The 13,270-nt window shown below is 32.4% G+C and overlaps 1 protein-coding gene across 1 annotated transcript in view; it reads left to right on the top strand.

The window, feature by feature from the left end:
- Positions 1 to 13,192, top strand: part of LOC132742118 (uncharacterized) — a 72,369-nt gene extending 59,177 nt beyond the window's left edge. The window contains exons 65-79 of the mRNA XM_060730440.1: positions 159 to 278; positions 791 to 913; positions 1,170 to 1,301; positions 2,568 to 2,693; positions 3,220 to 3,483; positions 4,797 to 4,903; positions 5,913 to 6,069; positions 6,534 to 6,650; positions 7,243 to 7,518; positions 7,776 to 7,802; positions 8,876 to 8,988; positions 9,847 to 9,908; positions 10,537 to 10,679; positions 11,111 to 11,216; positions 11,475 to 13,192. Of these exons, the coding sequence (XP_060586423.1) occupies positions 159 to 278; positions 791 to 913; positions 1,170 to 1,301; positions 2,568 to 2,693; positions 3,220 to 3,483; positions 4,797 to 4,903; positions 5,913 to 6,069; positions 6,534 to 6,650; positions 7,243 to 7,518; positions 7,776 to 7,802; positions 8,876 to 8,988; positions 9,847 to 9,908; positions 10,537 to 10,679; positions 11,111 to 11,216; positions 11,475 to 11,835 (2,234 nt within the window). The 3' untranslated portion in view covers positions 11,836 to 13,192. The remainder of the gene's footprint in view (positions 1 to 158; positions 279 to 790; positions 914 to 1,169; positions 1,302 to 2,567; positions 2,694 to 3,219; positions 3,484 to 4,796; positions 4,904 to 5,912; positions 6,070 to 6,533; positions 6,651 to 7,242; positions 7,519 to 7,775; positions 7,803 to 8,875; positions 8,989 to 9,846; positions 9,909 to 10,536; positions 10,680 to 11,110; positions 11,217 to 11,474) is intronic.
- Positions 13,193 to 13,270: the final 78 nt, after the last annotated feature.

The following is a 13,270-nucleotide window of genomic DNA, read 5'->3' as shown; positions in this document are numbered from 1 at the left end:
GGGAGGAACGTGTTCTTATTAATTTTTATGTTATAAGTCTGAATAGAAATTGTTAGTTACATACTTTTTATATCGTCTATAATAAATTTAATTAAACAATGCCAGTATTTTACAAAACTTGCTATCTTTAATTTCTACTGTGATGTTTTAAATGACAGATATCGACGAATGTTCCGACGTAAGGCTCAATACATGTGACCAAACCTGCATTAATAATGTCGGATCTTATGCGTGTAGCTGTCAGCAAGGATTTGCATTCATTAACGGTCAATGTTCCGGTAAGATTAAGAGTGTTTCACATAATGATAATCCTAACATCATGTTAAAATGTTTAATGATATAAGCCTTTGATTGATGATATGTCAGAAAGATAGTCGAGGCATACTTGAATTGTTTTATTTAGTTGTAACGTTTTGTATTTTAGCATGTGAATTTTGTTAACTACATATTTTTTATTTCATTGTCATGACTAATGAAATTTACAATGATGTAGATACATTGTAATATGTTTTAATCACACGTAAAGCGAAATAAGTACTAAGCCCGATGTTCCAACTCACAAGCAAAGAAGATCTTAATTTTATGATTTATGTTTTGAAATAAATTGGTACCTTTGAGGCATCACCTATCACCTAAGTTGAACAAACTTTTAGATCATTCTTTGGCATAAGATGCTCAACCCTCTTATATATGATTATGCTTTCAATAATTGAATATTAAATGTATATCTTGATTGATATAATGTTGTTACCGTTATTGCAAACAAATAAACTATTCCTTGTGTTTTTAGATATAGATGAATGCTTAGTAACAGCTAAATGTCACCAAATTTGCGAGAATACAGTGGGCAGTTATAGATGTTCGTGTGAAGAAGGATTTAAATTAGATCTAACTAACAGGCAATCTTGCACTCGTAAGTTTTAAAAAGATATCTAAGATTTAGTTTTCATTTTGAATATAAAGAAACACTTTCTAATTATCTAATTTAATTCAAAAGAAAAGTAGTATGTTGTAATAATATAGGTACATACAGGTTTCTTGTGATTGTGAGATCTTTTTAAAACAATATATTCATATCTAAATGATTTTGATATTGAATCTGCCTATTTATTTCAACAACAATTCAAAAAATTGAAAATATATTTATTATGTATTGGATCTTATTACAGCGAATAATCTATGCAATATGACTGAAGTTGAAAAATGCAGTGCAAGGAACGCCCAATGTAAAATAACTGATACAAATGCAGATTGCTATTGTTCTAAAGGCTTTGTGTTAAATGACGAAGGTGTTTGTGAAGGTAAACCTTATTATATATTAGCTATAACTTCAAATGTGTCTTCCAATAGTGTGAGATTTCTGAAAATGTGCCAATGTACTGAAACCTGCGGATTTCATATTTTATGGAATCAATGGCGTGTTTTCGCTCGTTGCAGAATCATCGATGCGGGCTTGTCTATTATTTTCTTGTACTGTATTGGTTTTTATGCTCCCGAAAAAATTCGGGGTGCTTATAGTCGCCGGTTTGTCTGTCCGTCCGTCAGTCGTTCTGACGTCCCGAATTCGTGTCCGGCCCATAACTTCGTTATTTGAAGTCGGATTTTACAACTATTTCACAGAAATGATCACCATATTGAGACGACGTGACGCGCGCAAGTCGGTCGGTAGATATCATTGAGTGGAAGTGCAGTGCAAAGAACAGTTAGTCTGCCTTGCCTAAGTTTGGAATTATCACACTTTGTTATTTCATTGTTACATGGGTCATTTATAACGCTCGATTTCCAAGCAAATTTGCCACGATGTAGGTTTATAAAACTCTAGAAAATGGTTAATGCCTTAGAAGCAATAAAAACAACAAAATTACGTGACAATTGCAGACGTACTTTTATTGAGTCTTTCAATGGGGTAACTGAAAATTGCATTATTCCTCAGGACCTTAGCACCGGCTCAAGTGGTTATCACTGTGCTTTAATCAATTATCATGAAGGATAGAAAAATACATAAGACTGAAGGACACAGAACTGGGCAACATTTTTCAGCTGCAAAACGGAATAGAAAAAAAGATTGGATACTTTATGAGAGAAAAAGCTCTCGTTATGTACAAGTTTATATAAAGATTATGTCACACATATTGTTTGATAATTAAGACCTGAGACATTTGAATATTCAGTGACCTTTTGTCGGTAATTGTCAATTCCGAAGCAAATCATGCGAATTTATATGTATTGTACAGCGGCATATGTATAAAGTAGAATTACCATCATATCACTTGACTTACAGTCAATGAACAGGCTTAATCCTGTAATATTTATAATTTTGTCGTTTTGGACTTTCTTTGGAGATTCTTTATTTCTCTTTATTTTACTAGTCGCAGTTACAATGTGTAAGGCTTTAATGAAATGAAAATATATGTATTTATAAAATCATGAAATCCAGAAAATACTAGATATGAAACCTACGATTTATCAACTCATGTTTCAAATAATTAAGCAAACAAAACTATGTAGTAATACAATTATTATTATTATCATTATTACCTTAATTAATCAACTATTATGTAATACAGATATTAAGGAGTGCTCTCGGAGTCTATCGCCGTGTTTTGATAAAGAATGCCAGGAAGAAGAAGGAGGATTTCGATGCATCTGTGAACCAGGATCATTCCTATTACAGGACGGAACTACGTGTCAAGGTAATCACCATTTTCATTATGACACTGTACTTTGTGACAAACTGGCTCAGTCAAATCTACCTTCTGCACTTTCGCTTTTCACTTTTTATGTTGTTTTTCAATGTTTTGGAGATGAGCTTAGCGATCTCCTCGTATGGTAATTTAATTTTAGCTATTTTATTCTCTTCTTTATTCTTTGTGCTATGCATAAGCCTTATAAGGTCTCTCTTTTTCACAATCCTCTCAGTAAACGCTGTTATAATTCCGAGTTTTAAAAGTTTGATAAAAGGAAAACATACGTGTATTTTGTTTGCATAATATCATCTTCTTTCCACATTTTTTGTAATTGGTCAACTTTTCCAGCTTTTTACCTAGTGTATTGATTGGTATTTTGACAGCTGTTTATAATGCATTAATTTCCTTTGCCTCTTACCCCTCCTAATGCGGTAAAATAATATTTATAATTTATTTGCTTTGAAGAAATATATAAGAACTAATTGTAGTTTTATTATTTTAAATATAATAGGGAATAATTATTCTGTTATAGTTTGTGAAAAGACAAAATTTGGACCAGAGTGTAACTCAACATGTAATTGCCTTTTTGAAAACACGAAATCATGTGACCCAGTAAATGGTGATTGTGATTGCCTCACGGGTTGGCAAGGTGATACGTGCTCAATTGATGTCAACGAATGCACTAATGAGACATTATTTGAATGTCCTGAAAAATCAAAATGCGTGAATACCAACGGATCGTACATTTGTGAATGTGATATAGGAAATATAATGACTGGCGATGAAAGATGTGAAGGTTTGTAATTATGATGTATTTGATAAGAATTATTTTTTATTTGCCTATAGAGTAGATGGAAAACAGATTCGTTTGTATATTTTGCAACATGTTAATATTTGCATACAATTTAAAATGTTATGAATCGGCTAGAGCGATATTTTCCTACACCCTTTCAAAAGCTTCACTACCTGTGCCAACAGGTAACAAAATACTATTTACTATAGAACTAGTGAAATGAGCAACACCTTAACCATGGTTCAAACAAATACGGAGAATGCTTAACACTTGAAACAAAACAAAAAGAACAATAATTGGCACTGCACCTGTCATGATACAAAACAAAAGGAGCAACACCTTTACATGACATTAGACAGGAATTCAACCACATTACCACATTTTTAACCATAACTTGTCAAAATGAAATGTCTTTAACGAACGTGAATTAAAACAACAAGAAAAAAGCTTAATAACAACACATAACAAAAACGGCAATGCTTTTATAATTACACAAAACCAAAAAGGCATTGCTATAACCATTATTCAGTGCCAAAAGAGCAACAGATAAGATATGTTTTATCATAACATAAAACAAACAGTGCAACGCCATTACTATAGTACAAAACAAAGAAAAAAAGCAATACATGTTTCTAAATTATTCGTACTTCTGCATATTTTTTCTGTTCCTACACATTATTTCCTTGCTTTATTGTACTGTATTGTAGTGTTGTCCCGATTGTCTCTGAAAATCGATAACTAATCGGACGACCCCAAAATCGGCAACAATCGATAGTCATTTTTAACAATCAATTATTTTAATGTTCTACATCGTCATGTACCACCACTGAATTGCCTAGGGCGTAACTTTTTTACACACGGTCAAATAGAAGTTTTCTGACAAAATCTCTTTAATTCCAGAGGATCCTTTAAGTCTTTTTTGTTTGCCTTATCAAAAAAGATATACAGAAAAAACATGGCTAGTGAATAAGTGGGCAATTTGAACGACTTTGTTTCGACTTTGTTTCCTGAACACCAAAACAAATTCATCTTTGCCTCTCACAAAGTAGTATTAGGTATTTGTGTTGTTTGTTTTGAATTCAAAGAGTAAATCTTACTTTAATCAAGGAGACAAGGGCTTATTTATTCTCAAAATATGGTCACTACTGTATAAAAAAATACATACAAGGATTGGTACCTTACAGGAAAAAGGGCCAAACAAACTCGATTATACTATCGGAAGACAATCGATTGTGGTGATCCCATTATCGATAGTGATTTTTGAGTCCGATACCCAACACTACTGTATTGTATTGTATTATTGTCCATTATAACAGGTTGTGACAGACAACATTTTGGACTAAACTGTGAGTCTGAATGTAAGTGTATAACTGATAACACCGACATTTGTAATAACACGGACGGAACATGTATGTGCAATAAGGTAAACATTTTGTTCAGGTTCCAATTTAAAAACAATGCGTAATAAAGTTTTATATTAAGAATAAGAAAGGCATGCACTGCTGTATGAACATTGGGCATTGGCCTCAGTTGCCATATCTGCCATTTGTTCTCTATCATTAATTTTGAACATAAACTATATTATTTCGTGCCCAATTGATGATAAACAAAACGAAAAGACTAAAATAACAATATAAAATGCATAAATCGGATACATAACGAGCATAATGTAGTGCCAACGAAATAGAAACAACACTTGCAAGTTGTGAAATGTGAAATTACTAAATCCATATTAATTTATTGTTACAATCAAACAGCGCCTGCAATATTTTCAATTTTACCGTTTTTGGTGCGTGCTTTAGGAATTCCGATATTGTCTGTTTTAAAAGCTATTTTAGCTATGTGATATAAAAATCATGTAGGTGCCTAAAAGAAAAAAATATAAAATCAATTGAAATTCTCAAAGCTTGATGAAAATGTTAAACTTTTCTTATTTGTAAAAGCTTACCAAATATACTGTTTAAGAAAAAACAATCAAACAACAATATTTAATACGATAAAACAGCTGTATTTTTATTATTGAAAACACAGCTTTTTTACTTCATATTTTATTTAACATAAACTCAAAATCCAAATTTATCTTTAACTTTTTAAGGTCATTCGTGTTGCAGAAGTTCTTTAAACTCCATTTGCAAAATTAAGAAACAACAATTTTAAGATGCAATATGAAAACGAAACAAAATGATAAACGAAGACTTCATGTCAAATTCAGAAGCTAAAATACACTTGTAAACATAATGATAACAGCCAGTCACGTGACATATGAAAAGGACACTGTTGAAAAATCAAATACCAATAACCTCTTACAACGCAAAGCTCTGTCGAGACGCTGTAGATTTATTCTGAAGGTGGGGGGGGAGTCAAGTTGCTATCAGAAAAAGAGAAGGTTTTTGTTTTATTTTAATAACAACATGAGATATTTATTATCCTAGGGCTGGACGGGTGAAACATGTGATCAAGATATCAATGAATGTTTGCAATCAGAGGATGTTTGTTCTGTAAAAGCCAACTCAGAATGTCGCAACACTAACGGATCATATAAATGTGAATGCAAAAGAGGATATTTTCCACAAAACAACAACTGTATTGGTAACAAAATACTTTATATTCCATCTTATAAGTACTTCTTGCTTATTGCAAAATTATACATGTTTACAAAGAGAAGGCTGAAAGGGTGCGCAAAATGTACAAATTCGTCCTTCTTTTCAGATCGTATAGCAAACAAAAAAAGTTTTACAGTACCTGTATTCTTACCCTTCTTAACCTAAGAATGTTAGAAACTGAAAAAAAAATGTGTGACTTCAGATGCCCGAGGCTTCTATCATTCGGTCTATTTACTGCCCATCTGATTTCAATACAGTGCAGCGTATTTCAGCATATCACTCTTAAATGACATCAATTTTCTAAAGTTTACTTCAAATATCGTGTAATGTAAAATGCTTACTTACTTTATCCGCACAATACGTTTACTTGTAATGTATACAATAAATGTTTAAGGCTATTAGGATAAACATGTATTAGTCCAATGTTTGATGTACAAGCATTGTTTACAGATAAAGATGAGTGTAACGATGGCACAGCAAATTGCAAGCAAGAATGTGTTAATAACGATGGTGATTATGTATGCAAATGTTTTGCTGGATATAGAGGTTCCTGGAATAATTGTACCGGTAATCCGTTTACTATATTCATTAAACTAAAGTAAATTTCCTCTCTAATTACTAAGTTTTGCGACATTTTATGAAGATGATTTGTTTTGAAATGAGAAAATTTAACAAATAATTAATTAAGTATTTATCGCCTGTATTCAATTGTTGCACTTAATAGTACTTCCGTATTCACAAGTGAGTTGACGTACAGATAAAAATTACAATATCTTCTTTTTTATGCAAATATGTGTTCAGATTTTTGACAAAAGTCCTGCCAAGACCTAAATATTGTCCATCTAAATAGACACTAATCTTAACATGGTACTCAACCAATGGCAAAAAATGTACGTGTAACTTTGCTACATGATATCAGGACGGATTCAGCAACGTTGCTACATGCTACCAGGCTGTGTTCACAAAGCAGACGGAATTTTACTCAGATCGTGTTTAAAAGATTGTTCAAAAACTGCACTCTCATTAGAAAAATGGAATAAGCAACCGTTATAATTATATAATTGTCAAAAACTGACTCTAATTCATATTAATATTATATTTATATTAATTATTAACACTAAGACATAAGATTTAATGATATTTACTATTATTCGTACAGAATGTTCGGATAATCAATATGGAATTAATTGTACCCATTCCTGTGAGTGTAACGCCACAAATGTAGTCGATGCAGAACAGTCATGTAATACTACAACAGGAAAATGCTTTTGTAAAAGTAGTTGGCAAGGTGATACCTGTAATGATGATGTTAATGAATGTGGAAACGTGACAAAGTGTAATGATGATGAAAACACTGGATGTAACAACTTGATAGGATCGTACGTGTGTGACTGTTTAAGGGGATTCTTACGCAACGGCGAAAAATGCGTAATAGGTTTGTTGAATAAATTAGATATTTTCTTGACAATTAAAGCTTTACTTCTTGTTACAATGTGTTTCAATGCACAAATTACCATATAACTTTTCATTTTCTTGACTTTATTCAACAGTTTATATTAAGTAAAAATTAATATTGGTAATATTTTAATATTCATTGACACAACACTACTTGATATTTATTCGTTTATGTTAGGTATGAACGCGAATGTCAAACTCATGAATCGAAATTATATTTCAAATCGTTATTTTCAGATGAACCAGCACCTCTAGATATTCCAGGTAAATCATTTAGAATTTTACGATAACGTATACCTTTTAGTAATTTTGTGGTATTGAAGCTGGAACTATATCAAAATGCCCTCCTTTTTGTTATAGATTTAGTCAGATGCAAATCATTGATTATGTCAATTTAGATTAAGAAACATTTAAAGCAACTATTAAAATGAATAAAAACGTTTACTTTGGTTTATCTGAGAGACAAAACGAAACAAAACTTGTTAAGCAAAACATAATTTACCAGGTAAGTCATATTTTATTTCGCTTTGTTATTACAGCTAACATTTGGTGGCTGATTTATGTTGTGTGGATATTTTGCAGACCTGGAGGCGAAAACACAAAATTACGACATAGTTATTACTTTGTCGTATTTTCGTGTTTATGTGATTTCGTCTGGCGCCTCGCGGAGCGAAAGGCGAAAGTACACATCTAGTGTCATCTAGTTTTAGGGAAACTGTTAACGGCGGTAACGAGGCTCCACTGAGTTACCCGATAGCTAGATACTCACTTCTGTTACGAAAGCCTGGTTCTGATTCTTTTTCTTGCATATAACAAATAAATCTTACACGGGAGTAGGGGCGTGTATGACGGGGTTTTCAAGCACCAATGTAAACCGTAGATAATCCTGTTTGATATGCAAGAATAAACTTCAAATGCATCAGAAATCTTACTGTTTATTTTGAACTTTCTTAACTATGTAGACTAGTTAAATACAAAATATATTTCCAATTATTATACTGATCTGATGGTGTCTAAATTAAGAAACTGTACTTCAAGTTCTTTTCATATAACTATAACGATAGATAAAACAAAGTATACAATTATGAATTACCTCCGTGGTCGAGGGGTTAGAGTCGATGACTTCTAATCCAGTAACCTCTCTGGCGTGGGTTCGATCCCAAGGAGATGTTTTGGTAGTTTAGCGCGGAGGAATGTAGTCTAGTACTGGTGTAACTCTCCAGGAACGATGGTTAGGAAACTACCCGCCTATTTGACTGAAATACTGTTGGAAAAAGGCGTAAAATGAAACAAACAAACAAAGTATACAATTATGAGGCATTTGTTTGTATTTTCAGAAAACTTTGGCGTTATAAATCTAGTGACCCGACTAGACGTTGATCTGTCAGAAGGCACTAATCTTAACACATCAACTACTTATGAAGCCTTGAAGATAAAAGTTACATATGCAGTTAGTAATACATTGTTTTATTAATAAAGGACAGGGAAAACATTAATAAGATATATAAAAGCTATTTGGTTATGTATTAGAAAAACAGAAAGAAACCTCGTATTATGCTACATGCTTTTCAATATATGTTGCTGGAATAGCGTTTGCTTTGAATGTAACAATGTGTGAACTAAATCGAACAAACCCATGTACTAGATAGAAAAGAAAAACGGTTTATGTAAGTAGGTAATTATTGCCGTTAGAACAAACTGATTTGCGATGTAAGTCATTTGTTCAAAAATTTGAATATTGCAATGGAAGGAACCTGAATAGCCAAGTAATTAAAGTCGCTGGCTTCGAACTACAAACCCTTCACCGCTGTGGTGTTGTATCCCGCAGGTCTCTTTTGATTCTTTTATGTGAAAAAGCTATCCAGCTATTTTACAGAAGGTGGTTCTATCCTGTTGCCCCTTTATGACTGAAATAATGTACAGAGGGGTACATGAGGTATTCCTCCACTTAGTTATGAAGTTGCCATAAGGCATTGGCAGTGCCGGTGTTACTTAAAACCAAAACAATTTAAACAATATTTATGTAAAATATTACGCACTGGTACTCTTGTGATAAAATCATAAGTTATAGAATGTGAAATGTAAGCTTTTTAGCATCCCAGGGTACTGAAGCGTTAAACAAGCATGCCTAAATTCTTGTCTTGTTTATTAATTAATTTTTTTTTTACTTAAAACATTTTAATTTTAATCTTTGTTCATTCGTGAGTTAAGGTCTGTGTGATTTACTTTTAAGTTCTTTGCTCTCAGTTCCCTGCTGCAATATACCGACGTCATAAATTATGCAAATGAATGTGTTTTTTTCCCACAGTTGCTGCCTTTTCACAGAAGATATGCGCCTGATGGAATTGAAATAGTGATATTAGACATAAGGTAAAAGTTCTTATATGTTATTGTTAAGTAATAAACATGTATCATAATTATTAAATTTTGAATTATTAACACTCTAAAACGTCATTATACTGTGTATATTTAAAAGTTGGATTGTTTTTATTCCCACGTTTTGCCAATACTTATGGTGCCGATTTTTGTCTCTGTAATTTAATTTTTAATTTAAACGTATCCCTCCAGTATTGACTTTCACTCTCAAAACTTGCATAATTATACATTATGTATTTAATTATACAGGTATTTATTATACATAAGCTAGAATATTTATTTGGTTTGAAATAAATACCATATTTTTTCTGGTAACTGATAATTAAGAAAATTATTTTATCAATTTCGTAATTAAATTTTGTACAGTCAGATAAAACTTCGAAGCACAACAAAATGTCGTAAGAAAATTTGAGGCATTGGTATTTTGAATATTTTTTTACTTTAACACCTATTTTAGTCCATTTATTGTTTGTTCTTACTTTTTACAACTATGACATTATTTGTAATACTATAGTCCAATCATCAACGTTATAAACATATATAACGTTATTCGTTTCATGTTGTTGTTTGCTTTTTAAGTACTGACTTGTACTTTGTATAACATCAAACTTTATTTTTTTAGACTAGGCAGCCTGATTGTTAATTACTCAATTATTTATGACACGATGGACCCTGAAATACGAAATAACCTAGTTCGTTCAGCAATTGATTTGGAAGCAGGGGCAACGCTTGAATTCGATGGGAACCCTGTGCAAGCCAGGGCAGGTAAAACTATTGTTTATTTATTTATTTATTTAATTTTGGTTTTATAGCCTTTCACTCATTATATACACTAATTAATTATAGCACTTGCAGGCTTTACTTAACGTGTATAATTCGATTTGATGTGTTTACTCTAGATTTTATGCAAGCTGGTGTTGATAAAAATATATACAGTAGACTGTTTATGTAAGCTTTTTAGCATTACGCTTTTTTATATATTTTTTTTAATTAATGTGAAATTGCAACGAATTGACACCCCTGAAAAAATGCAAAAACCTTTTTCCAGAAAAATCATGGTAATAATATAAAACAAGTTATATGCATGTAAATGTTTAAAGAATCACTCTAAAAAAGCAAAACCTCTAGCACCTCCAAATAACTATGGAACCTTAAACGACTATGAAAATACAAAATTGTTATTAACGTTTTCACAGAATCACCTGGGAATTTTACGGACCCTTGTGAAATGTATTTGAAATTGGTTGGACCTTGCTCTAAAGGCTTTGAATGCATCAAAGAAAACGAAAGACCAATGTGCAGGTAATTATGTTGAGTAATAGACACGGATTTGTTGGAATATACTTAAACAACACATTAGATATTGCACTTTACATCAGTGTTCATCTTCTATAATGGTGTATTTTTATAATAATATATTGCTATTGAATTAGGCAAAAGAACACATAAATGAATTAAAAGACACACTTGTATAAATTGTGTTTGATGTTTCTGCTGATTGCGTTTTTCATATCTTGTTGATGTTTAATCTACTTCCTTTAACTATTTCTGCCATTTCAGAGAAATACTGAAGCCAGGTAAGTGCTATTTCTATAATTGGAGTAAAACATTTAATGGAACACAAAATCATGCAATAGATATTGAAGCATATAGGTATCCAAAGAAGTTATTCCCATTACATGCTCAATATTTATTATTTATTCTGCATTACTGTCTTGTTTCACAAATCATCAGGACTAATATAATTCATTTTTATGCCACCGCAGCATCTGCGATGCGGTGGCATATAGCGATTCACCTGTGTGTATGTATGTGTGTGTGTGTGTGTGTGCGTGTGTGCGTGTGTGTGTGTGTGTGTGTGTGTGTGTGTTATATAGATTATATAGTGAACTTAAAAAATCTTCTTGTGAAAAACCGCTAGTCCAATTTCAACCAAACTTGGCAGGATTGTTCCTTGGGTGAAGGGCTTCCAAAGTTGTTCAAAGAATTTCATTCCATGCAGAAATCTGGTTGCCATGGCAACCAAAAGGAATTATAAGGATGAATTTAAAAAATCTTCCTGTAAAGACCCAAAAGGCCTAGAGCTTAGATATTTTGCATAAGGCATTGTCTGGTAGACCTCTAACAAGATTGTTCAAATTAAAGCCTTGGGGTCAAAATTGGCCCCGCCCCGGGGGTCATTGATTTTCACTATGTACATATAGTAAAAACTTAAAACACCTTCTTGTAAAGACCCAAAAGGCTTAGAGCTTAGATATTTTGCATAAGGCATTGTCTGGTAGACCTCTACCCAGATTGTTCAAATTATAGCCCTAGGGTCAAAATCGGCCCGCCCCAGGGGTCATTGGTTTTCCTTATATGTATATAGTAAAAACTTTTAAAAAATTCTTCTAGCAATTGACAAATGCGAAAGGTTAGATATTTTGCATGAAACTTTGTGTTGTAAAACTCTAGCAAGATTGTTCAAATTATAGCCCTGGGGTCAAAATTGTCCCCGCCCTGGGGTTCATTGATTTCAATATATACATATAAAGTAAAAAATATAAAAAATCTTATTGTCTGAAGGTACAAGGCTTAGAACTTTAATATTTGTTATATAATATCATCTAAAGGTACTCTACCAAAGTTGTTCAAATTTTCCTCTTGTGTCAAAATAAGCCCCGCCCCTGGGAGCCATAGGTTTATCCTATATGTATATAGTTAAAACTTAAAAAATCATCTTCTCTAAATTTACAAAGGATAAAGTTAAGATATTTTGCATGAAACATTGTGTAGTGAACCTCTAGCAAGATTGTTCAAATTATAGCCCTGGGGTTAAAATTGGTTCCGCCCCGGGGGTCATTGATTTTCATTATGTACATATAGTGAAAAAAGAAATTTTTTGTCTGAAGGTTCAAGGCATAGAGCTTTGATGTTTGATATATAATATCATCCATAGGTCCTCTACCAACGTTGTTCAAATGTCAAAAATTGGCCCTGCCTGGGGGCAGTGATTCTCATTATGTACACGTAGTAAAAACAGAAAATAAAACAAATGTTTTCTGAATGGGAGAAAGCTATAGCTTAGATATTTGACTTGAAATGTTGTTTGGTGGACCTGTATCAAGATTGTTATTAAACCCTTGGGTCAAAATTATGCCTTGCCCAAGGGGACAGTGACCTACTTTCTTGTCCTTTGATGTACAGCAATTACATTTTGACCATGTGCACAGTTTTAGTTGTAAAATTGAACTTTGACCTAGATTTTGATGATGTGGACTTTCTTTCTTGTCCTTTGGTGTACAGCTATGAAATTTGAACCATGCGGTGGCATAGCATTTTTCTCAAATGCAATCTTGTTCTTAAAGTGTGACATG

The sequence above is a fragment of the Ruditapes philippinarum genome, unplaced genomic scaffold, assembly GCF_026571515.1.
Source record: "Ruditapes philippinarum isolate M1 unplaced genomic scaffold, ASM2657151v2 ctg6661_1_1_1_1, whole genome shotgun sequence".
Lineage (NCBI taxonomy): Eukaryota > Metazoa > Mollusca > Bivalvia > Venerida > Veneridae > Ruditapes > Ruditapes philippinarum.
This window is presented reverse-complemented; position numbering and strand designations above follow the sequence as displayed.